General features: G+C 53.6%; 1 protein-coding gene across 12 annotated transcripts in view; it reads left to right on the top strand.

The window, feature by feature from the left end:
- Positions 1-3,762: 3,762 nt before the first annotated feature.
- The window catches only part of GRIN1 (glutamate ionotropic receptor NMDA type subunit 1), a 29,258-nt gene continuing 8,770 nt past the window's right edge, over positions 3,763-24,250 (top strand). For 5 of the 12 annotated variants that reach the window (XM_072352369.1, XM_072352367.1, XM_072352370.1 and 2 more), the window contains exons 1-19: positions 3,767-4,102; positions 6,511-6,645; positions 10,568-10,744; positions 14,680-14,742; positions 15,571-15,671; positions 16,157-16,278; positions 16,738-16,912; positions 17,388-17,532; positions 17,628-17,711; positions 18,322-18,457; positions 18,751-18,878; positions 19,006-19,170; positions 19,262-19,380; positions 19,695-19,807; positions 20,264-20,412; positions 21,162-21,319; positions 21,486-21,647; positions 22,464-22,573; positions 23,522-23,667. In XM_072352369.1, coding sequence (XP_072208470.1) covers positions 3,845-4,102; positions 6,511-6,645; positions 10,568-10,744; positions 14,680-14,742; positions 15,571-15,671; positions 16,157-16,278; positions 16,738-16,912; positions 17,388-17,532; positions 17,628-17,711; positions 18,322-18,457; positions 18,751-18,878; positions 19,006-19,170; positions 19,262-19,380; positions 19,695-19,807; positions 20,264-20,412; positions 21,162-21,319; positions 21,486-21,647; positions 22,464-22,573; positions 23,522-23,667 — 2,646 coding nt within the window. In that variant the 5' untranslated portion in view covers positions 3,767-3,844. Of the gene's footprint in view, positions 4,103-6,510; positions 6,646-10,567; positions 10,745-14,679; positions 14,743-15,570; positions 15,672-16,156; positions 16,279-16,737; positions 16,913-17,387; positions 17,533-17,627; positions 17,712-18,321; positions 18,458-18,750; positions 18,879-19,005; positions 19,171-19,261; positions 19,381-19,694; positions 19,808-20,263; positions 20,413-21,161; positions 21,320-21,485; positions 21,648-22,463; positions 22,574-23,521; positions 23,668-24,250 lie in introns of all 12 variants that reach the window. The other 7 variants (XM_072352373.1, XM_072352368.1, XM_072352366.1 and 4 more) reach the window with 4 other exon arrangements.

The raw sequence follows: 24,250 nt of genomic DNA, 5'->3' as shown, positions 1-24,250 counted from the left end.
ACCAGATAACCCTATCTGTGTGTTCGTCTTCCCAGGAAGCCCATCCTGACCCCATGTGTCTGTGCTATGTGAGTGCACCTTAGTGGGAAAATCTGAGGAAGAAAAGAGTCTTCTTCCAGAGCGCTGTTCTTCAACCTTGTCTCATCACGTTTTTCTTTATTTTTAGGCTGGTTTCATAACCAAACAACATGTGCAATCAGTCTTTCTGTTCTCAACAACAAGGTTTTGATCTCCTCGCTTATATCAATCACAGCTGACAGGAGGGCACAGCTCCCAAGAGGGGAATGTCTGCTGTCACATTCCTGTGCTCCGGGCTTTGCATCTGAGCCCTAATGCACCAATTATCTGTTCTGATCTGCAGAGGGGTACACCCAGGCTCCGTGCTCCAGCCTGCCAGCTGGCTCAGGGGTGAGGAACATCCAGTGCAGCACCAAGTTTGGTGCCATCAGCTTCTGCCTCCACATGCCATATTGACACAACCGGGCCAACTCTGGCTTCATCTGACTTGCTCAACATCTTCCAAAGCTATTCCTGAGGCTGGGTGCCTCACATTTATGATGTTTGGTGTCTTTAAGCGTCATATATAGTAGGTTGGAAAGAAAACCCCTAATTTTTCTGTTCTCCTTAGGTAAGGAGCACATGGGAGTTGCATGAGCTGGAAAGTCCTTGGAACCAGTTCACAGAGATGCGAAAATATCCCAGCAGTATAATGAAGCCAGGAGTGCTGAGATGTGCAAGGCAGATCCATGTCACAGGATCATAGAAAGGTTTGGGTGATCCAAAGGGACTTTTGAAGGTGACCTGGTCTAATCTCTGCACATTGGCAACAGCTTTTCCTCTTACAGCTCTTCTCTGACAGCAGCTCTCAGAGCTCTGCCATGGGCTGCACTCAGTGGGTGCTTTGCTTGGTTTCATGCATCAACTTTACCACTCCTCCATCTTGCAGATGTACAGAAAAGGCATTACTGGAGCCTGTGTTAGAGCCACACATTTTCTGATTTCAATTCAATTTTAACTTTCTCAGAAGAGGAATTCAGCTTGTTTAGTAGGTCCATGATGACTAGCAAGGCTCATATATTCCTAGTGCTTCATTTCCTCATTTATAAAATTCCATATTGTCTTTTCCCCCACTGGGCTGATGTCTTGCCCTGGGGCACATGAAGCTGGTATCTGAGTTCAGTGCTGCTCCCCTGCAGCCTCTCAGTTCTGTGTGTTTTTTCTCTACCCAGGAAATGGCTCACACCATCCCCAAGCAATGGGACACCACACAAGCATCGGCTCCATCTTGCAGCTTGACTTTCCTGCATCCAGAAGGTGCCAGACGTAAAAAGCAGCATCATACTATGCACGTGCTAATTGCTAACAGGCAACTGTTAATTGCTTGCAGTAAACCATGATTAAAAAGGTTGCCATGACATGCCAGGAGGAAGCTACAGGAAAAGCAAAGACTGTTGCTTGCTGCAGAGCCTCGTACAGATCAGCTGCTGAATGCATTTGTCCCCACCATTTACACAGCTCTCACCCTGCGAAAGCCCTGCATGCACCCATTGCCTGCAGATGATCAAAGAGCCTGAGGATGCAGCACGAGTGGAAGCCATGCGGTGAGATCGTCTGTGCAGGCTGAGCTGTGCTGTGGGAGCTTGTGATCTGGGCTGATCCCGGTGCCAGGAACAACAGCCTCTGGAGGGAAAAACGAATGGAGATGACACAGTGCTTAGAACTGGGTTCCTAACGGCATGGAGCTGTCAGGGAAGGGCCAGGCTGGGTACGAGGATAAAGGTCTGCCCCTGAGGGCGGTGGGGACAGCCCCGGGCTGCTGGAGCTCAGGGAGCACTAGGACAAGGCTTCCAGCAGTCGGGATGGGGTTTGGGTGGTGCTTTGTGAGGCCAGTTGGGCTCCATGATTCCCATGAGTCCATTCCAGCCTGGGATGTTCTGTGGTTCTGTGATTCCAGCCGGTGAGAAGAGGAGGAAATGAAATCAAATGTATGCAGTCCATTGGTATGGATGCACCACTACTTACCCACACGCTCCGTCCCTCCAAGAGAGCCTGCGGGGTGGGCAAAGCCACATACAAGCACTGAAAGACACTCAGCTCCATGCGTGGAGGAGAGGGAACAATGCAGCAGCACTGAGCAAGCTGATGTGCTTGGATGTCTGTACTGAGAGCACAGCAGGATCGCTGTGGAGCTGCATGCAGAGCACTGCAAGAGTTAAGGTGAGGTGGGGCCATGCTCCCTCTCCCACCCAGTGCATCGTAGCTGCGATGGGTTCCGTTGCTCTCCCAGCAGTTGCAGGCTCTCTGCTGGGGCTCCTTGCTGGCACAGAGCTGTGAAGCACGACGGCCCCTCAACACTGCAACCCTGCAGATTGCACAACGGCCATTTTGCTTCTGCAGCTTCATGAGAGCGCGTGTGGGCAACGTGGGACCCAGGCAAAATGGTTTCCATGGCAACTTGCACTTCAGAGATGCCAGTGAGAAAATTTGCGTTGGGGGAGAAAATTCTGCTTCCACTCACGTTGCAAAGCAAGCGCAGAGGTGGGCTGCGGCAGTACCCTCAAAATGGCTGATGTAAAAATATCTCTGGTGATTTTTCATCTGCAGTGCTCAGCCTGCTCTCTTGGCTGGCATTCAGCCGATGGCATTTGTCCCATGCAGCTACAAAGCAACACACTGTGGCTATCCACAGCCCCTTTGATTCTTGTTTCCAAAAGGGCCAAAGCGACTGCTCTGGGTGCATTGTTCCTGCAGCTGGAGAGAGGTGAAACCCAATGCCTTTCACCATGGAGCTCCAGATGTTGGCCACCAGCTGCTATGGCCCCATGCTCTCTGGGGGAGGCAAGTGGTAGTTGAGGGTCAGACAGATGGAGAGAACAAGAAGAATTTCTACGTCATAGCCCAGGACTGAATGGTGAAAGCCTGCCCTAGTTTCTCCATGAGGTACTCCTGGAAGAATGGTGGCTTTCCCTGGAGGGATAGAGGCAGGAACCAGGTGGGTGCTGCTTAACCATTGTGCCCCAGAGATGTGCTGGACAAGATTATCCAGCTCTGGAGTGAAAATTCATGGTGATGATCACATCATGGGCAGTGCACCCCAGATGGGGATGGGGAATGTGTCAGAGGTGCTGAGTAGTTGGGAATATTTGCAGGGGAGAGCAAATCCAGGAGACCCTGTTTTACCCCACACGGGGTGTGATTGTGTTCCCCAGAGTAACGGGAACGCTCACACCCTGAATGGACAGTGCAAGAGGAAAGATGGGAAAGGAGCTGGACCCCCGGAGATGCTTTGCTGGCAACTGGAGGCTCGGCCCCACATGGACTCTGCCCCCTGCCCCAGTGATGCTCCCATGCTCTGCAGGAGCCAGACCCCAGCCCTGCAGTCCTTGGGGCTCCGGCAGCCTCCTCAGGGATGGATCCCTTTTTCCCCTCCGTCCTTCCTCGGGCTCCCGGGCGGCCGGCGCGGGAGGGAGCAGCGCTCCGCTCTGCTCCTATTGACCCCGTAGGGCGGGAGCAGGAGGCGAGGTGGGTCAGAGAGCGGCAGCTGGGGGTCTCACACCGACCCCACCCGAAGCAGCGCTGCCGCAGCGCCCGGGGCCGACCCGGGGTCCCTCCCGCTGCCGCGGGGGCCGGGGGCGGGCCGGGGGAGGGCGCTGCGGCAGCGCGGGGCCGCGGAGCGGGAGGAGCCGGCGGCGGGAGGAGCGGCGCGGAGCGGAGCGGAGCGGGAGGTTCAGCACCAAGGAGAGCTCCCCGCGCCGCGCCGGGCCGCATGGGGCCGAGCTGAGCTGAGCCGGGGGGCGGCGGGCGGCGGGCGGGGGGGGCCCGGCGGGCTCCGGGCCGGCCGTGGATGAGCGCCATGCGGCTGCTGCTGCTCGCACTGCTCTTCTCCTCCTCTTTCGCCCGCGCCGGCTGCGACCCCAAGATCGTCAATATCGGCGCGGTGCTGAGCACCAAGAAGCACGAGCAGATCTTCCGCGAGGCGGTGAACCAGGCCAACAAGCGGCACGGCACCTGGAAGCTGCAGCTCAACGCCACTTCGGTCACGCACAAACCCAACGCCATTCAGATGGCTCTCTCCGTCTGCGAGGACCTCATCTCCAGCCAGGTACCCCGGGACGGCGCCCCCACCGTCGGCGCCCCGCGCCCCGTCCCCGAGGGGCTCCGAGCCGCCCCCCCCCCCCCCGCCCCGCGATGCCCTCTCCGGGGCTCGGGGAAGGCAAAGCCGCGGAGCGGGGTCTTGCCCCGCCGCCTCGGGGCGCCTCTGCCCGCATTGCAGCCTTTATGTAAGCGAGCGGCGGTGCGGGCACGCACCCACTGCACGCGGGCACACGCGCGGCTACACGCATGCACACCGTGGGTGTGCGCAGAGGTGGGTGCACGCGTGGGCACGAGCACGCTGCGTGCGGACACGGGAGCACCACGCATGCACACCCACTGTGCTCTCGTGGAGCTCTGCAGGAGCGCCCGCGGGATGTGCTGTGTGCACACGTCATGTGCATGCCTGCATCATGCAAACAGGGCACACGTTCAGAATGCTGCATATGAAGACAGAGTGCAGCACTGCTTTGCACACGCTGCGTATGCCACATCTGTGTGCACACTGCACCAGTGCACACACACACGCACACTGCCACACAAGCATGCCCCGCTGTGCCCTGCAAGCACACAAAATACTGCATGCACACACCCATTGCAGGGCACGCATCTGAATGGCTGCACGGCTGCTCACACACCCCCATCACCCACGCAGCATCGCTGCTCCCCTAGTGCCACACATGCATAAGACACACGGGCACATACCTGGAGCTCACACACACTTGCATACATACACATGTGCACACACCACCATGCATGTGCTTCGACCACACATGGACTCCTGGCCCACCTTGCGCACACGCAGAAGGCGCTGGCAGAGCTGTGCATGGGTACACAACAAAGCGTGCAACACCTGAGCCATGGGGACACACACATGCAGTCACGCTGGGTGCATGCATGCCCAGCATTCAGCCAGCCAGTGAGGGAGCAGGGAGCTGGAGGTGGCAGCTGACTGGGATGCAGTTTCCTTAGCCGGTGGTGGGGGTGGCTGGAGTCGTCTCCAGGGACACCATAGGCTGCCGGGGTTCTTCCAGCTTGGTTGGGTACCTTGCAGGGCTGAGATTCATTTTGTAACCCAGCTGATGGATGCCCATATCCAGGCCACCTCCAAGCCTTGTTCCCAGAGAAAACCCCATGGGCTGAGTAGATGCGGGGGCTGCTTCTCCGTTGCAATGCAGAGAGGGCCGCAGTGCTGGGGGTCAGGGTGCTGGGGTTGCCGTGCCATCCTGATGGCCGTGATCCTGCCTCCACAGAGCTGTGGGGCTCAGCTGTTCCCACCCCAGCCCCTGGCACTGTGCCGGCCCCACAAAATGGCTCCTCTCGGTCAGCTGCTGTGCTGCTTGTGCAGCCTTCACCTCCTGCCTCTCCACCTGCCCACTGCTACCCAATAACCATCCCCAAGTCACTTCCCAGTCCTGCTGACACAACCCCTCACACCCCCTGTGTCAGCTGAGCACCAGGCACCCCTTCCTTCCTCCCTGTACCCACACATGTTGCCCTCAGTAATGTGCCCCTTCTCCCACAGTAGGGGTTCCAAACCCTGCCCCTCGTACCGTCCTGTCCCCAGTCCCTGTCCCCAGCCATTCCTGCTCCTCATCACCCATCCTGCCCAGCAGCAGGGTGAGCAGCACGTCCCAGTGCTGGGGCAGATGCTTGAAGGAGGGAAGAAGTGCTGACTTCTCCAGAGCACTGAAGTCCTTGTGCAGATTCCCCCCTAGCAGGAGACCTGCTGCCAGCAGAGAACATTCCTGAAACAAAGGGTCCCCCAGGGTTTACCCAGCTCCTTTCCACTCCATTTGACAGGAACCAGGATCCTGCTGGATCCCAGCCCTCTTATCACAGCAGGATCTCACTGGCGTCCTCCTTCCCCACTTTGGACCAGCCCAGCACCCAGCACCCAGCACCCAGCACCCAGCACACTGCTGTTCCTTGCCTGATCACTGCTCCCCCCCCACCCCCTCCCCGGCATTCCCATGTGCCCGGAGCCAGATGGCCTATGTGCACTGTGGCTCAGTGCTCTTCCTCCAGCTCTGATTCCCAGCTGACCACTTTGTATGTAATAGTCCTCAGAGGGGAATTACAACCCAGTATTAAATGTGTGGTTAAAGAAATCGCATTACACAGTGCGACTGTAAGGGAGATGCTTCCCTTTAATCGGTAATCCATGGAAGTTATTCGTTTAGCCGAGCAGCTCGGCATGGCCCTTCCATGAAGGTCCAGCCCTGGGCAGCCCGGTCCCCTCTAAGCATTGGGCTCACACCACCCTCCCCCAGTGCAGTCGATGCTTTGTCGATGGTGATTTGAATGCTATTATTGTGCTAACGTGGGGCTCTTTAACATTGCAGAAAAGGAAAATCACACTTGATGGCCGATGTGCTCCCGTGAAATAATGTTTGTGTCGTGTATCCTGTCCTGCAGGTCTATGCAATATTAGTTAGTCACCCTCCTGCTCCCAACGATCACCTAACACCAACACCCGTATCATACACAGCTGGCTTCTACAGGATCCCTGTCATTGGTCTGACAACACGCATGTCTATATATTCTGATAAGGTAACTGATGCATGTTTCTAGTCTGGTACTTCGTACGTGTGGTGTAAATCAAGAATGCCCATCAGGAGGGTTGATGACATTAAATGCTATCTATGTGTCTGTCTGTCCGTCCACCCTCTCCAGTTCAAACTGCAGCTCCCTCCCTCCCTCACATCCCTGGAACATCCTTTTTTCACAGCTGCCAGTGTTGACCTACATAGTGCAGGATGATTTCTGCAGCATTTCCCTGCCAGGCTGTCAGGCTCGCTGCTCTCCAGCCAAGCCAAGTGCTCGCACTCACTCCTGCCCCCATGGCTGGGGGTGCTTCCTGGGTACAGGGAAACTGCGGAGGGGAAGAGGTTCATGTGACATTAATAGAGGAGCAAACAGAATTGGCTAATGTGTTATCCTGATGCCCCATTCCTGGGGGTGCTCAAGGCTGGGTTGGGTGGGGTTTTGGACACCCTGGGCTACTGCTGGTGTCCCTACTTGTGGCAGGGGTTGGGACTGGATGAGCTTTACGGTCCCTTCCAACCCATCCATTCCATGAGCATTCGAGATGGATTCAGATTCCAGTGTCTCAAACAATCCCCTCAGCTGAGAGATCTCTGGCTGCATGCCCTCAGCTCCCAGCCCCACATCACAGAGAGATCAGTGAGAGCAAAAGCAGCAGGGCCGGGTTGCCCAGATGCTGTCTGTATGGGAGATTGGTAATCACAGCCCGAACCTCTGATTAATCAGCTGAGGCAAGTGTGGGGTCAGCTGCGGGAGCACAGGTGAGAGTGATGTAGCTGTGCTCCTGGAAGGGGTGGAGCTCGACTCTACCTCCTCTAAGACCTCATTTAAGGGCTGACCCTCACTGAGGCAGCATCTCTTGGAGATTGCTCCCCAGTGGAGACTGTCCCAGCTTCCTCAGCTAAGGCATCACCACTGGTGAGTTTTGCTTATAACCTTTGTACATTTACTACTATCTTTGCTAACATCTGTATATTAGCCACCTATACACTGTCACAGCCCTGGTGTGGGGTTTTGTTCAGGTGCATGAGCTCAGTGCATGACAGCAGGCCCGCTACAGAGCACGAGTCAGAGCACGAGTCAACAGCCTTTACTTGGGAAATGTGAATATTCACAAATGCAAATGTTCAGTGCAAAAATAGTCACTCCGCCCACATGCTAAATGAAGCTAAATTTCAGGAGGGGAGGAGCAGGAGCTTGCAGAGAGCCAAACCAGCAGGGCTGATGTGCAGGAGCAGCTGCAGGGCTTGGTGAAACCATGGCAGGACAGCCAGCAATCCCTGACAATGATAAAGACAAGGGCTGGAGATGTGCACACCCTGCTGGGTTGTGGTGCTGCAGGAGGGGGACAGGGATGGGCTCAGTGGCAGACCAGGGGAGCAAGGGGTCAGGGCAGGGAGAAGAGATGGGGCTGGTGCTGCTGCAGGATGGGGCTGGGTTTGATCATCAGTGCCTGCAAGAGAGATGTGGTGCAGGGAGTGAGGACCCACGTGCTGCTGGTCCTGTTTGGGCTCAGCAGAGCCCTGATTGCCATATCCAGGTGATGACCTTGAGCTGCATTTACCTCTCACCCTGAGAGGGTGAGCACTTCCCATGCCTCATCCATGTTTTCCTTTCTGCCTCAAAGCTGGGGGGGAGCCCACAGCAGTGATATGGAGATGCTCCCCACTGGATGGTGGGGCTCATGCAGGGCTGCAGTGGGCACATCTCACCTCTTGAGCCTGAGTGCACTCCCTGCAGAGAGCTATGGTGCCAGTGTATATGTAATATGTATGTAATATATGTAATATGGGCACAGGGAAGGGCTGGGTGGAGAGAGGAGCAAGGAGGTTGAATAATGGACTGGAGGCAACATCAAAGTGTGAGGGGGGAGAGAACAGGAGAGCAAAAGGGGAGGGCATGGGATGAAGTGGTATGTAGCTCTGCAGGATGGGCTGATGCTGCGCTGGGACGCTCAGCTGCTTCCCTTTTGGCTTTGCAGTCATCAGCATGCTGATATTTTATTTTTTTAATTCAGGAAATTATAGCTTTCGGCTTCGTTTCTATGGAAACACACTTGTACGATCGTTTTGTGTGCATGCCCCTGATTGGTTTTGAAGGCATCAGCCAATTTTAGCTAAATTTCACAGGGGTTTGAAGACTCAGAGTTAATTATGGTCCTCCCAAGGTTAAACTGTTGGAGAGGGGAGGCGTGCGCCTCTCAAAGCAGGTTTCCCAGAGCCTTTTGATGCTCTCCGAGCATCTCCAGTCAAGCATGGCACTCGGTCTTTCTGTGGAGATACCTGAGGGGTGCGAATGTTCTTGCTCCCAATATTCAAAGAAGTGTTTGTTCCAGAAATGGGCTTGCAGCCAGCTCAGCAGCCTTTGTTTGGTCTCCTCGGTACATCTTATGAAACCATTCCCTGTTCCCTCACCAGAGCTCCATATGGGCTGAGCACTGTGAATGGAGCCCAAATGAACTCGTGCATCAGCCCCCACTGAACCACCTCCCTGCACACAACTGAGCTACTGCAGTTCTTTCAGCTTCCTCCCATACCTGCAGTGCCTCTGAGGGGTGGGCAGCTGAGCAGTGCGGGCAGCACAGCAGCACAAGGCCCTTCCACTGAGTCTTTTTAGTATCTGGCTGATGGGTTTTGAGTAATTATTAGAAACTTCCTATGTTGGGATTTCTGTCAAGTCTCCTTGAGATTTCCCACACTTTGTGGCGTGTTGCTGAGAGGGGCACAGGCCATGATTCCCACTAGAGCATAATATTGCTGCACGAATCCCATAGGAATCAGGGAGTGTTTGCAGTGCTTTGGCGTTCTGCTGCTTACCACTGCATTTCTTTTCTTTGGGTCAGCTGGTGGAGCAGCTGCACTGTCCTTCATGTGTCCCTGCTCATGGAGACACGGCCAGAACAGGAGCTGTGCCTGTTATCCGTGTGCTGCTTGGTTTGATTGGGCTTTGTCCCTGTGCTGTGCATGGGGAAGAGGCGGTGGCTGCTCGGGCTGCTCTTTCTATGGAGATCTATGGTTGTACAACACCTTTTCCCTTCCAGACTGATCTGGACATGTGTGACCCATGCTGGGTGAGCAGCTCTGGACAAGATCCGGTTGGCCCTGGGGATCTTTTCAGCCCTTAAAAGCAAGCATTACTGTGCTATCCTTTCTGTCCTCTGCCTCCCTCCTGTGCAGGGCTGCTTTGCTGAGCAGCGACCGTGCTGAGCATAAGCACTGCCATTTTCTAATAGCTGACTCCAGGGCCTTTTGGAAAAGCTGCACTTTTTGAAAGCTCTCTGCTAGCTACAGCTTTTGGTCCAATTGCTCCCCAAAGAGCTCTGAACTTAATTAAGCTGGAATCGCTATTGCTCAATCAGCCAACCATAATGATGTCTTTAACCAAATCAGATCGGTTCGCTGGGGCAGCAGTCCAGCCTGCCTCCTCCTGCATGTTGCTGCAGAACAAGTTGACCTAGAAACAGCCCAACAGCACGTTATGAAACTACTTCTCTGAGCTTTCCTCTGACAAACGGCCGCCGTATACCTGCATGTACCTGCAGCTGCTCCTTACTGTGCTCTGAAGGCAAAGTTTTCCCTTTAGTGCCCACAGCTCTGTAATATTTTTGGATAAGCATAATGAGAGCTATGTTTGCACTGAACATTTCTGTCAGTTTGTTCCTGGGTAGGTTGTTCTTCACCACGTGTTTGTGGGTAACAAAGCAACAAACCCACCCTCCCATGCAATGAACTGACCACAGAAAAGCACAAAATCGTAGCCAAGGTTTGATTCTCAGCTGAAAGAAATGAGTGCAGGAACCAGAGGATTACACAGAGCTTTGTCCCTTTGGCCTCGTGTCCCAGCCCTGTTTGTGCAGACCCGGACCCCGAGATGCACACCGGCAGCTGACCCACACCAGTCTATGTTTAGCTCTTGTTCTTCCTTGCAGAGCATCCACCTGTCCTTTTTGCGCACGGTCCCACCATACTCTCACCAGGCCAACGTCTGGTTTGAGATGATGAGAGTCTTCAACTGGAATCACGTCATTCTGATAGTCAGCGACGACCACGAAGGTCGTGCTGCACAAAAGAAGCTGGAGACCCTCTTGGAGGAGAGAGAGTCCAAGGTCAGTTCCTGAACATTGTCTTGTAACTTTGTTTAAGCAACAACAAAACTAGAAGTCTCGGGCTGTTGTATGTATGTAGATTTCTGTATGTAAAACACCCTTTCTTTCCATTGTAACATGGCTAACATGCTTAAAGCATCAACAGTGTCTGACTAGTACCTGACAGAACTTTGTACTTTATTCATTTCACTTGCTTTGCCATGGTCAAAATCTCCTACATGTAAATCGACTACAAAATGAAGGGAAGGATAACCTGGAGCTCTGCAAATGCCTCGCCCAAGAGTCCCACCTAAGGAGAGGACCAATCGCTCAGCTTAGGGAAGCACCTGCCCCACTTACAGCCCATCCAGCAGTGCCAAACCAACCCAGAAAGCAGCTTCTGAATTGGCAAACTGGAGCTCACCTTAGTTGTAGGAGGGGTGAGGGCGGCCGGCGCGTTGATGCGCGGAGGTGTCACACACCCTCTCTATAAAGCTGTTGGCTCCGAGGCATTAGGCTGGTGCCCGTTCCCATCTCCATTGAAGCACATGCTAAATGCTGCTTTCCTGACACCCCATATTGTCACCAGGGTGTGGCTGAGGCTCACGGGAGCAGCTTTATGGAGGAGGTGTGCGGCACCTGCACCCAGGGCATGCGGGGAGCAGGGAGGAAGGCAGGGGAGGACCCCAAGCCTGCCAGAAATCTGGCAGTAATCACCGCAGACCTGAGTGATGGGATCAAGCAAGTGTTCAAGATGAGCAAGAAAGGAAAACACAGAGATCTGGTTGGCTGCAGTGGTTCAAAGGCGGCCACCTACCTGGACAGCAAGGAGCAGCCTGCCCTGAGGGGTCGAGTCCCAGCACATCATCTGGCTCAAAGCAGTGCTAGGTCCTCTTTGGGTGGAGCCCGCCTTCAGGAGCCACAGGGCTGGCACCATTCCTTCCATCTCCCTCCTGGCTCTCAGGCAGGGACCCAGTCCGCTCTTTTTCATTCCTGCCAGGGTCTGCTGGACATTTGGCAGACAGATGCCAAGGAGATGTGGTTGTAGATGCATCCTGTGCTTGGAGTTGGTGTCCGAGTTGAGAGCAGCCACCTCTTGTCAAGCCACTAAAGGAACCACCAGTGCAGAGGTCTGTGCTGACCAACACGCTTTTTGTTTTGGCACTTGTCTCCAAGAAGTTTCACCCTTGCTGCAGCCTGAGGAATCACGGGGTACTGGTGTGCCACTGGGCATGGCATCCTCCTGCCTCCAAACACACCTTTCTGTTGGGTCACAGCAGGACCACGCTCCTCCCCAGCACCTCTTTTGCCAGCAGTGACCAAGAGATATCTGTTGAAGCGTTCCTGTTGTAAGTCTGCTCACCCTTACTGCATCTTCTGCTTTCCACCTGCTGTTTTCCTGCAGCTTCCATGAATCATTTTTGACCCCTCTGATGCCTGCACTCTTCTCATCCAGTTCCGTGCTTCCAGGCATGAGGTGAATTTCTTCTTTGCCTGACCATCAAACAGGAAAGCATTTGAGATCTTGGTTTGAAAGGCAGGGCAGACCTATCCTGAATCTATGACATGTCTTGGTCAGTCGTCATGGAGCTACTCCAGATGTCCCGGCCATCCACCAGTCTGGGACTTGTGCTCTGTTTGTGGTCTGCCACAAACTCTCATTTCTCTTTCCCTTATAGAACTTGCTGTGATCAGCTGGCCAGCCTGGCTGCTCTGGAAGGTGGTAGTTATTCCCATCAGGGCGTTCCCTTCTTCCTCAATCTCTTCTGCTGCCTCACTGCTATTCTAATCACTGGAGTGCTCACTTCATGCTGTGAGGTGATGTCATAGGTCCCTCTCTAACCTCCTCTGGGGCAGCTTGGACCCTGGGATGAGTAGGCAGGAGAGCAGCTCTGACTTCTTCAAGGTGTGAATCACGGCTCCCAAGGACCTGAGAGATCTGCTGTGGGTCAGAGCTTCACCTGGATCCTACCATGGCTTGTCTCTTGGAGTCAACGTCAGGACATGGAGTTCCTCATACATGGATTAACACTTCAAGCAGGAGCTTGGAGCCCAGCATTGGCCAGCTCTGGTGCTCTGCATGTGCTAAACTTGCCTGAGATGTCTGCAGAAACTTCCCCAGGGTCTGCTGCTTCATCCTTAGTGGTACAGCGATACCTACTGACCTCCACCACTGCTTGGGTTCCGCTTGGGTACAAGATGCTGTGAACATCAGAGTCTGTCCAGGTCAGAGATGGCAAATCCCTGGTGTGGCAGCTCACTTCCTATGAGTAATTTTAAGTTGATGTTGGATAATGTGGAGATGTTTTCATATAAATTAATTTTGATATTGTGGGTCCCTACATGAAACATGGGCTGAGAAGTAGCTGTGAAACCACACCAAACATTGGAAAGAGAAGAGACACTGCCATTGCTGGTTGCTACATTAGAGATGGGGACAGTGGTGGCAGAAGTGACCAGATGCCATTAGTTCCAATTGTGTTGGGCCCAAGACTCTGCTTCACTTTGCTGACCTCCAGCTGAGGTGCCAGCACGCCCCAGGCACATGAACTCAGTCACATCTGGAGGCTGCAGAATGGATGACCAGGTTTCCAGACAAACTGATGGTGCCCAAAGGAAGACAGCCAACGTCTCTCTGATGGAAATTGTTCATACTGTCCTGCTCTCCTCAAAGACATTATTCCTCCAAGTCTCACTGCACGCTGAGCACACTCAAAGAAGCACTTGCAGAAAATCCCACCATGAATGTCACATAGAATGAAGGTGGAGCTGGGCTTGGAACACACTTTTCCTCCTCAGATTCTTTTCCTTGCAAGATCCTGACTTCTTAGAACAGTGAAAAGTATCCAAGGAGGGGAATGGAAAAATCACACAACTGCACAGACAGGAGAGCTGGCAAAGCTGAAGACCGGCCAGAGAGCTCAGGAAGAAGAGAGCTGTTTAGTGTGGAAAGCAAGGTGCAGAAGCAGAGGATGGCTGCCTCAGCATCGACCTGGGAAATGGAACCCTGGCATTACAGGGGTGCAAAGGGTTGGGTTCCTGGCAGAAATCAGTTGCCATAAGATGCTGCAAAATAATGGAGGTTGGAGTAGAGTTGTGTCCCATACATGCAGGTCAGGGATGCCCAGATGGGTGGGAAGGGGCCGAAAAGAAGGGGTCAGACTGTCCCACCAAAAGCTGCCAAGAGTTGTCCTGCAGTTGCTCTCAGGTTGTCACCAACAGGACCACAAGGTGCCGCATGGGAACAGGTCCCCATTCCCCAGCACCTCCTGAGGCCACCCATGTGCTGCAAAGCCACCCGGTGCCCCCTGAGCACCAAGTAACAGCCGCAGTGTCATCCCATGGTCACCATTGCTTCATATTGCCATGCTTTGAGCCAACACAGGACCTAGCGAGCTTTTTTTCCTCTCTCTTTTGGATGGCAACTGAGCTCCAAAACGCTGCTCCCTCCTTGCAGGAGGTGAAGCTGAGCTCCTCACTTGCTGTGAACTCTCTTAGGGCAAACAGGATTGTAATGGTAATAGTAATGGTAGCAATGCTAATGCGATTGATTGTAACAGCTTGTATTTATCCAGCACTTTCCGTACACAACATTTTGTCCTTTACTTCCACAGTAATCCCATGGAATTCCCACCACTTAGGCCCTTAGAGATGCGTAGATTGTTTCTGAGCTTAAGATAAAAATTTCTTGCTGAAGAATCCCCCAGTCCCACAAGGGAAATGCGACCGCATCGCCACAGCTGTGACACTCAGGCTTGCTTTGCACCGTGACGCTCCCGCGAGAGCTGAGGCACTCTCTCCTGATAGTGGTTTTTGCGAGCTCCAGCGTTATAGAGACCCTTTAGCAAACAGTGGAGGAGGAGGTGGATGTTGGATTGCTTTACTACACGTCATTTTCAACTGTTTATAATATTCTTCTGTGTCTGCATATTTTCTCTGTGCACATTATTCATCAGAGTAAAAAAAGGAACTATGAAAACCTCGACCAACTTTCCTATGACAACAAGCGAGGACCCAAGGTATATATGCATGGAAATGCACGCCGCCCACCAACCTAACTAGCAAATGAAAAATAGCCACAGCCACCAGAAAAAATAAAAATTAAAAAATAAAATAAAAAGAAAAAAAAAAAAAAAAGAGAAAGAGAAAAAAGAAAAGAGAAAGAAAGAAAAAAGGTCCATGACTATGTCCATGTTTCTTGGTAGCACGTTTTTATGTTGAGATAGTTTGGTTTGGACTTGAGAATGGAAACCTAGCCAGCTGACCCTGGAAGGATTTCTTTTTGAGACATGCATGTGAACCAGTAATTAACTTGCAAGTATTTTTGTTTTTTTTTTTTTTTCTTTGGAAAGTTGAACCAACCCCCTTTTCCTCCCCAAAGGAAACGGTTCCTTGGTGTAAGTCGTCCACTTTTACTCCCAAAGGTTAACCCTGTGCAATGTTTTTTTTTTTTCATTTCCCATGTTTTTGAAAAACAACACTCGTTTGAGTTTTCAATTGCATTTCAAAGCCTTTTTCTCTTTCCTGTACAATGCACGCCTCTTTTTGGGTCTTGATTGACTTCAGTTTGCATGCACAGTGCAAAAAAAGAAAAAAAAAAGAAAAAAAAAAGAAAAAAAAATAAAACAAAACCAAAACCTTAAAAAGAGAAAGGAAGGAAGGAAAGAAAGAAAAGAAAGAAAAGAAAAGCAAAGAAAATAAGAAAAAAAAACCTAGCTGTAACCAACCTTATTTAGCAGACTTTTGTGCAGTTTAATGAATTTTCTTGACCCTTTTCTAGATAGCATGGCTCTCACAAGCAGTCCTCAGGGTCCCGCACTAACCAGCTTTGCTCACACTAATCGCAGGCTGAGAAAGTGCTGCAGTTTGACCCCGGGACCAAAAATGTGACATCGCTGCTGCTGGAGGCGAAAGAGCTGGAGGCTCGTGTCATCATCCTCTCCGCCAGGTAAGGCCCGCGGGGCCTCGAGCCTCCAGTTTCCTCACTCCCCCCTGCAGCTCTGCCCAGCACTGGAGTCCATTCAGATTTGGGGCACGTTGTCATTTTTAGGGAGCATGGGAGAAAATCCACATCAAGTCCCACATCGCAGGGAGGTGCTGTGTATCACAGCTGAGGTTATGGTAGAGGTGGCTGAATGTCAGTGAGGTGTTATCAGCGATGTATCCTGAGCCCCATGCAAAGGAATGGTGTCTCATTGCCCCATTCTTATAGGTGGTGAGTGACAAGGAATGGGCCGGATTTGCAGGGTGCTGAGGGGTTAGAGGAAGCTGGGAGAAACCTTCACAGTGCATCCTGGAGTTACCCATTGCCCAGGAGAACCAGCAGTCGGAGCGGCTGATAGGGATCTCCAGGGTTCCCAGGGGTGCAAGGCAGGATGAAGGGGTCCATCTGGCACCTGGAGCCACATTGCCATTCCCTTCTTCTCATTGCAGTGAGGATGATGCGGCAACAGTGTACAGATCAGCAGCCATGCTCAATATGACGGGCTCCGGCTACGTGTGGCTGGTGGGGGAACGGGAGATTTCGGGCAATGCCCTGCGCTATGCCCCTGATGGTAGGCACCCACCAGAGGCACCCACCCTGCTGCTGGACGGAAGCTTGTCTGGGGCTGGGGCAAGTGGTCCAGGAGCACACCATGCCATGGTGGTCCCAAGCACGTGTTGAATCCCACTGTGCTCTCCTAGATCTGCACGGGGTGGCAGCAGCCTAAGAGCTCTGGCCATGCTGCCATGCCCCAAACCCAGCTGTCCAGGGCTTTGAGGCTGACTGTCACATGAGGAAATGGTTGGGCAATGAGATGGGGATGGAGCACTGATGCCAATGCATCACATTGCTATCCCATCACCCTTTGGCAGGCAGAAAGATGCCAGCCCAGCACTGAAGCTTGTGCAACTCCCCCACTGCCTCTGAAGGGTCCCCAGTCCCATGACTGTGTGCTCACTTGCCCCAAACCCTACATGTGGGAACCACACCGGAGGCCAGTGGGGCTGATCCGTTCCTCTGCTCATTACAGGAGTCATCGGCTTGCAGCTCATCAATGGGAAAAATGAGTCAGCCCACATAAGTGATGCAGTGGCGGTGGTGGCCCAGGCTGTGCACGACTTGTTTGAGAAGGAGAACATCACCGACCCACCACGGGGCTGTGTGGGCAACACCAACATCTGGAAGACGGGGCCCCTTTTCAAGAGGTAACTGAGGGAGTGTGGATGCCATTTTCCCAAGGGGAAGGGGCTCAAAAAGGTGGGAGCACCAGCTCACACACAGGCCCTTGGTTTGCCCATTAGTGTCTGGCACAAGTTCAGTCTATGCCATCCCAGGGGCATCTCCTTGGCACTGCTTGGAAAACTGGGATCAGCTGGGGTGATGCCCAGGAATAGAGACATGAGGCCGCGGAGCAGGCTGCTCTCTGCTGTAACGAATCCTGGAGCCATGTTTGTGGCAGCAGATCAGGGCATGTAGAGCAGGTTTGGAGCACACACGTTGCTCTCTGCAGCATGCAGCCTGGCATGGAGCTATGAATGGGTCACAGGTATCAAAGCTAATATAAGGTAATGGGCATATGAAAATGTCAGGCAATTGAGAGAAAGACTTCTGATCCCTTCTTAGTTATCCCAACAGCCACAGCAGGTGTTTTAGGTTGGCCCACTGTGTTTCTCGTTGTAGGGTGTTAATGTCCTCCAAGTACTCGGAGGGTGTCACCGGACGGGTAGAATTCAATGAGGACGGGGACAGGAAGTTTGCCAATTACAGCATCATGAACCTGCAGAACCGCAAACTGGTCCAGGTTGGGATTTACAATGGTAGCAATGTACGTACAGGCCTGGACAGGAAGGTGGGTTGAGGTGTGCTGGTGTGTCTACCCATGGCCTCATGTCTGTCTCCTTCCTCTGGCACTGACTGCAGGTCTTGACCAACGACCGGAAGATAATCTGGCCAGGGGGAGAAACTGAGAAACCTCAAGGCTATCAGATGTCGACCAAACTGAAGGTAACAGCAAATGGCAGTAAGTGCTGTGACTTCATCCACATCCTGCTGCTGCCCCCACAGCTGCCAGAACCTTCCATTCCAGAGAGGCCATAGCAGAGACACTTAGCAGAGGTGCTAGGGAGTGCTCAGAGCAGAGCGCAGCTTCCTTCAGGAGCTTCTGGTTTAGAAAAAGACAGCTGGAAATGGGATATGAGAGAGAGTGACAGAGTGGAGGCAGAAGGTGTTTGCTGTTCCTCAGAGCATGGGAGTCAGAGGGCACTTGGCACAGGTTTGCAGCGCATACAGCCAACGTAAGGCTCAGGTCTGGAACCCTTTGCTGATGAAGCCAGAAGATCAGAAGGAAATAGGTTCATGAGGTGACCACACGAGCTAACAAAGAGTAGGTGGGCTGGCTTGTCTGATCCTCATCTTGGAGAGAAGACAAATGAATGTCCCCCCATGCCAAAGTCAGATCCTGCTGCATGATTGCATGGTCCATGGAGATGGCACTGTGGCACTGTGGCATTGTGGCCATGTTTGCATGGAGAGGACAGCCCCACCACTCCCCATCCAGGTGGGGACAGCCCTGGAAGGGGATGGTGGCAATCAGGTGCTTGTGTTTTCCCCACAGATCGTAACAATTCACCAAGAGCCCTTTGTGTATGTGAAGCCCACGCAAGCAGATGGGACCTGCAGGGAGGAGTTCACCATCAATGGTGACCCTGTCAAAAAGGTCTTTTGCACAGGGCCCAACGAGACCATCCCAGGTAACTCCATCTGGCAGTGAGCACAGCAGCATCCCCAGCCCACCCGGCACATTTGTGATCCCAGCAAATGACTTTCCTGCTGCCTCATTTCTGTGTGGGCTCCAAGGCTGCTTTGAGGGATTGCACCCCATGTTGCTGCCTTCTGACATGCTCCCATTCCCTTTGCCTCAGTATGGTTTGAAACTAAAGCCACACAGTTGGCTGCTTTCCCTGGGGAGAACCATGGGTCCTGGAGGGGGTCCCTGGCAGAGGGCTGCCTCCATTTATCCCCTCCCATTTTCTCTTGCCTACAGGCCGGCCCACTGTGGCACTGTGTTGCTACGGCTTCTGCATCGACCTGCTCATCCGCCTGGCTGGTGTGATGAACTTCACCTACGAGGTTCACCTGGTGGCTGATGGTAAATTTGGTACCCAAGAGAGGGTGAGTTTTGGCAGCTTGGGGTATCACATCGTGAGTCAAAGCATGGCCAAGCCATTCTCCAGAGCAGAGCTGGCCAGTGGGAACGGGCAATAGGGCAGGAGCTGATCCTGCACTGGCTGTCTGGCAGGTAAACAACAGCAACAAGAAGGAGTGGAATGGGATGATGGGGGAGCTGCTGAGTGGCCAGGCTGATATGATTGTGGCTCCCCTCACCATCAACAATGAGCGGGCACAGTACATCGAGTTCTCCAAGCCCTTCAAGTACCAGGGTCTCACCATCCTTGTGAAGAAGGTATGGGCTGAGCTGCTTGTAGGAGGGCTGGGGTGGGCAGGGTGCAGCCTTGGTGGGTGCCAGCTCTTCTCACCTCTCTCCTTTGTGCTAGGAAATCCCCCGCAGCACCCTGGACTCGTTCATGCAGCCCTTCCAGAGTACACTGTGGCTTCTGGTGGGGCTGTCTGTGCATGTGGTGGCAGTGATGCTATACCTTCTAGATCGATTCAGGTGAGTGCTCTGTGGGTCACCCAGGGGCTGCAGATGAAGGGGAGGTGTCACATAGATGGTCTTTGGAGACAAATGTGATGGGAACAGCACCAGCATGAGGTAGATATGGTTGCAGGCCAGAAGAGGGGACATGAAAGGCTGTGTGAGGGACATATGGGCTGCGGAGCCAGGCAGGGGTGAAGAGCAGTGTGGAGTACAAGTGTGATCTCCAGGGTTCAGTGCTGTAAGGCTGCATCAGAATGCTTAGGGCATGGCAGAAAGCCTAGAGAAGCAGGATAAGGGGCATCAGAAGAGCTCTTGCTCTTGTTTTCCAGCCCATTTGGACGGTTCAAAGTGAACAGCGAGGAGGAGGAGGAAGATGCCCTGACACTCTCCTCAGCCATGTGGTTCTCCTGGGGAGTCCTGCTGAACTCCGGCATTGGAGAAGGTGTGTTGCAGCAGGCAGCAGTGCTGCTGTGCCCTGAACACTGTTGTGGACCCACAGGGACGCAAGAGGGGCCTGTGCCCCTTTCCACATGCTCTTATCTTTGCCCTGGGTCACCAGTGGAGAATGGTACAGCTCTTGTCCCTTGAGACTTCCTTGGAGGGGTACTGGGGGTGCTGGAGGGGGGGGCACACTCATGGCACAGCTGCTGCAGACCATCCTGCCCGCCTTCACCATCACTGATGGGCTCTCTTTCCTGGGGTTCTTCATCCAGCAGGGTTCAGTGCATCATGCACAGCAGCTGTGTTTTAATTTATTTGGGTAACACAAAAGCTCTTCACACAGCTGTTGGATAGGGCACATCTGAAGGTGCCATTCATCTTGTGGGAGGTGGTCACAGCTTTGGTGACCAAGTCAAGCCCTTGTTGTTCCAGTCTGAGCTCTCCTCTTTCCTTCCAGGTGCTCCCCGGAGTTTCTCTGCTCGTATTCTGGGCATGGTGTGGGCTGGCTTCGCTATGATCATTGTGGCTTCCTACACTGCCAACCTGGCTGCCTTCCTGGTGTTGGACCGTCCTGAGGAGAGAATTACGGGCATCAATGACCCCCGGGTAATGATCCCTTGCTTCATTTTCCTTTCCCTGCCCATCTCCAGGCAGAAATGCAGTTGCCTCCAGTGGGTACCTCCTGGCTTGGTGGCTGATAGCAGTTAGAGCTCTATTTAATGTGGGTCTGTGCTTGGGGCTGAGCCCCTGTGCTGACTGGGGATGGGAATACACAGGCAGGAATCAGCAGAGAAAAAGCTTGTCCAGAAACAGTACAAGGCCAGCCAAACTGCTGCCAGTTCCTGGAGAGCCTGCACTAACCAACGAGGAAACGATTCATTATGGATGAGTTATAGCTAATGAAATTGTCCCTGCGGTGCAGTCAATACTCTCAGCAGATACAAGCATGACTCAAACCCATTTCCTGCTCTGGCAAGGACAAAGCCACAGCTTATCAATTTGAGCAGCCAGGAATGAACCCCACAGCAGTGCCAACCCACTGCATCCCACACCCCACAGCATCCTCTGTCCTCAGCATCATCAGTCTCATTTCAGAGGGGGGGTTCTGTATCCTCAGTGCCATGGAGTCCCTGTCACAGGGCTATCTGTCTGTCACTGTGACCCAGGAGCATCCCCTGTCCCATCCCAAGTTTTGCAGCACCCACTATCCCATGGCATCTGCAGCTCCACTGAGGAGATCAAGATCTTCCCAGGGAAACAGATTGTTGTATGGGCTGGGTAAAACACACCTATGGGGTGAGCCAGTTTGGTTGATGCAGGACAGAAGAAATAGGAGACCTGTTGTTGTCTTTCAGCTGCGCAACCCCTCCGATAAGTTCATTTATGCCACGGTGAAGCAGAGCTCGGTGGACATCTACTTCCGACGGCAGGTGGAGCTGAGCACCATGTACCGGCACATGGAGAAACACAACTACGAGAGCGCAGCCGAAGCCATCCAGGCTGTGCGAGACAAGTGAGTGACACCTGCACTCTGCTGGGCTGGGGCTGGGGGGAGCAAGCAGGATGCTGATCCCCATCTGTAGGGCTTAACTTAGTGCTGGTAGCCCCCTCGCTGCTTCTGCAGTGACTGCAGACAAGCTGGGCTGTCCACCCTAATACCTGTCCTCTTTGGTGTTCAGCAAGCTCCACGCCTTCATCTGGGACTCAGCAGTGCTGGAGTTTGAAGCCTCACAGAAGTGCGACCTGGTGACGACAGGGGAACTTTTCTTCCGCTCCGGCTTCGGGATCGGGATGCGCAAGGACAGCCCATGGAAACAGAATGTCTCGCTGGCCATCCTCAAGTCCGTACACAGCTCTCAGCTCTCACGCTGCATGTGCTAGCATGCAAATAGCCCCGTGCCAGGCACTGCCGCCCACCCATGGGAGATATTTCCCCCCACATCCCCCAGCTTCATCTTCCCAGGGCTGTTCTTTCTGCTCTGGTCCTGCTAGGCAGAGATGCTGCAGGTCCCCTCTGGAGTTTAACTAAGGCTCTACTATCAGCATTAGCCTGCAGCACTGTGTGCCACGAAGCACCTGGTCTCGTGGATAAAAAGGGATTTCTATGTGTTAGTTTAGAAATGTCACATTCATTGAAGTGAGGAGAGTGTGGTGATGGTGATGGGAACCAGGGAGTGGAAGGAGGGGAAAATGTAGGGTGCTGTTCAGGATGTGTAGGTTCAGGATGTGTAACTACCTACAGGACTGGGGTAACATAAGAAGCCCTGAGACCCCACCTATAGGGGAGCCATGCTGAAGGATGGCAACAGGAAAAGTGGACCAGGGCCTGTGAAGCCTGGAAAGGCACAGGAGGCAGGAGCATCATGGTGGATGTGTGCTCCATCCTGCCTCCATCCCAGTGCTGTGCTGTGGGGCTGCTCCAGCCCTCACAGGGGGGATCTTGCTGGGATCTAACCTCACAGAAGGGACCCATCGCCTTGCACAAGATCCATATGTACACACACAAGCACACACCCTGTGCACACACGTCATCCATAGGCTTGCCAGCAGGCTGCAGTTATACACAGGGTCCTAGTGCAGAGGGTGTGCATCCTGGTTTGTATCCCAGCCACTTGCACCAGGTCTCCTGTGACTGTCCCATCTCCTTGTGCTTCCAGGTCCCACGAGAACGGCTTCATGGAGGATTTGGACAAGACTTGGGTGAGGTATCAGGAGTGTGATTCCCGTAGCAATGCCCCAGCAACACTCACCTTTGAAAATATGGCAGGTTTGTTCTGCAAACCTCTTTCTTCCTCTTCGCTGGGTAGCCTGCTTTCACTCAAGACATTCTCCTCTCCTGAGCTCTCCTCCTGGGCCAAAGCTCTGCTTCTTCTGGGTTTGTGCTTTCCTAGCGCTGGGAGGCTGCTGTGGTGGGCTCCCATCCCACCTCATCCAAAACAGCTCTGCAAAGCTTCCTCCACCTGCCCTGGGCAGCCTCCTCAACCCAGTGGCCGCTGTGACTGTCCCTTCCCTTCCATCCCCTCCTTGCAGTCTGGCTGAGCTGCAGCTGCTGGGGTGCAACGGGTGCAGAGGGAGGGGAGAAGCACTTGGGATGGGGTGAGAAGGGAGCAGTCTGCAGTGGGACCACCCCAAGGAGTATGCTGGGGCAGAGGGCTGGTGTGATGGTTAATGCCATGTTTTCCTCTCCTTGAGCTGCTTGGTCCCCCCCAGGTGGGCTCTCTTCTTCCAGGGGGGAAGATTAGGAGTGTCCCATGGGCAACACTGAGGGTGTGATGGAGCACTTTATTCTATTCCTTGGGTCTCAGTGTATTGTCCCACCTTGTCATTTCCAATTATCCCCGTCCCGTCTCAGCAAGCTGAGAGTGACTCAGTGCATGCTTTGCTTCACAACACACCAAGCAGCAGCACCAGAGCTGGGATTTTCTGCTGCAAACAGCCCTGGGAACAGGATCTGCCCCAGTCCATGTTGCAGCCCCCAGCAACACACACCCACCCCGAGCATTGCCACAGCAGCACCAGTGTCTGACTGCAAGGAGCCCATGCAGACACCCCACACCCACCACCCCATGCCCATATCCGTGGGTGCCCCTCTGGGACTTGGGGGGGTGGGATGGCTGGGGCTGGCAAATGCCACTTGTGCTGAGTGCGATGCAGAGAAAATGAAGTGTCGTGGTGTGATTCCCACTGCCCCCTTTAACTTTCCTGCTTATTTCAGGTGTGTTTATGCTGGTGGCTGGAGGTATTGTTGCCGGGATATTTTTAATATTCATAGAAATAGCTTACAAAAGGCATAAGGACGCGCGGAGGAAGCAGATGCAGCTGGCGTTTGCGGCCGTTAATGTGTGGAGGAAAAACCTGCAGGTAGGACAAACCGTTTTTAGAGCAAATCTCCAACAGGTGCGTTTTCCATTCCTTCACCAACTCCGTGAATGCAGAGCTGTGGATTAGCACGGGGTCCCCTGTCCCACCTCCAGTAACTCCCCTGGGTGTTACTGGGCTGCTTGTCCCCAGGGCCACACATGGCCAATGCCACCTCCCTGGGAGGTGTCGTACCCAGCTCTGTCCGGGACAGAGACCTGGTCCAAATGCCATGGTTTGCCCTTGGCAGTGCTGGGGACAGTGACCTTGCTCTGCTGGGGACCATATGTCAGAGCTGCATCTGTGGCAGCTCCTCATGAAGAATCTCTGATATGCTCCAGCCACGCTCACCAGCAGAGAAAGGAAGGGTTCACCTGCAGCTGCCAAGCATCCCTTCCCTGCAGTCCTGAGCATCCCTTCCCCATGGTCCCAAGCATCCCTGCCCCAAAGCCCTCTAGCATCCCTGCCCTGGGTCCCTGAGCATCTCATCCCCGTGGTCCCATGCTGCCCATTCCTGCGGTCTCATGCTGCCCATGTGCAGAAATGCTCCAGGAATGGAGATTTCCATCACCTCCTCTTCCCTCCC

The sequence above is a fragment of the Excalfactoria chinensis genome, chromosome 18, assembly GCF_039878825.1.
Source record: "Excalfactoria chinensis isolate bCotChi1 chromosome 18, bCotChi1.hap2, whole genome shotgun sequence".
Classification (NCBI taxonomy): domain Eukaryota; kingdom Metazoa; phylum Chordata; class Aves; order Galliformes; family Phasianidae; genus Excalfactoria; species Excalfactoria chinensis.
This window is presented reverse-complemented; position numbering and strand designations above follow the sequence as displayed.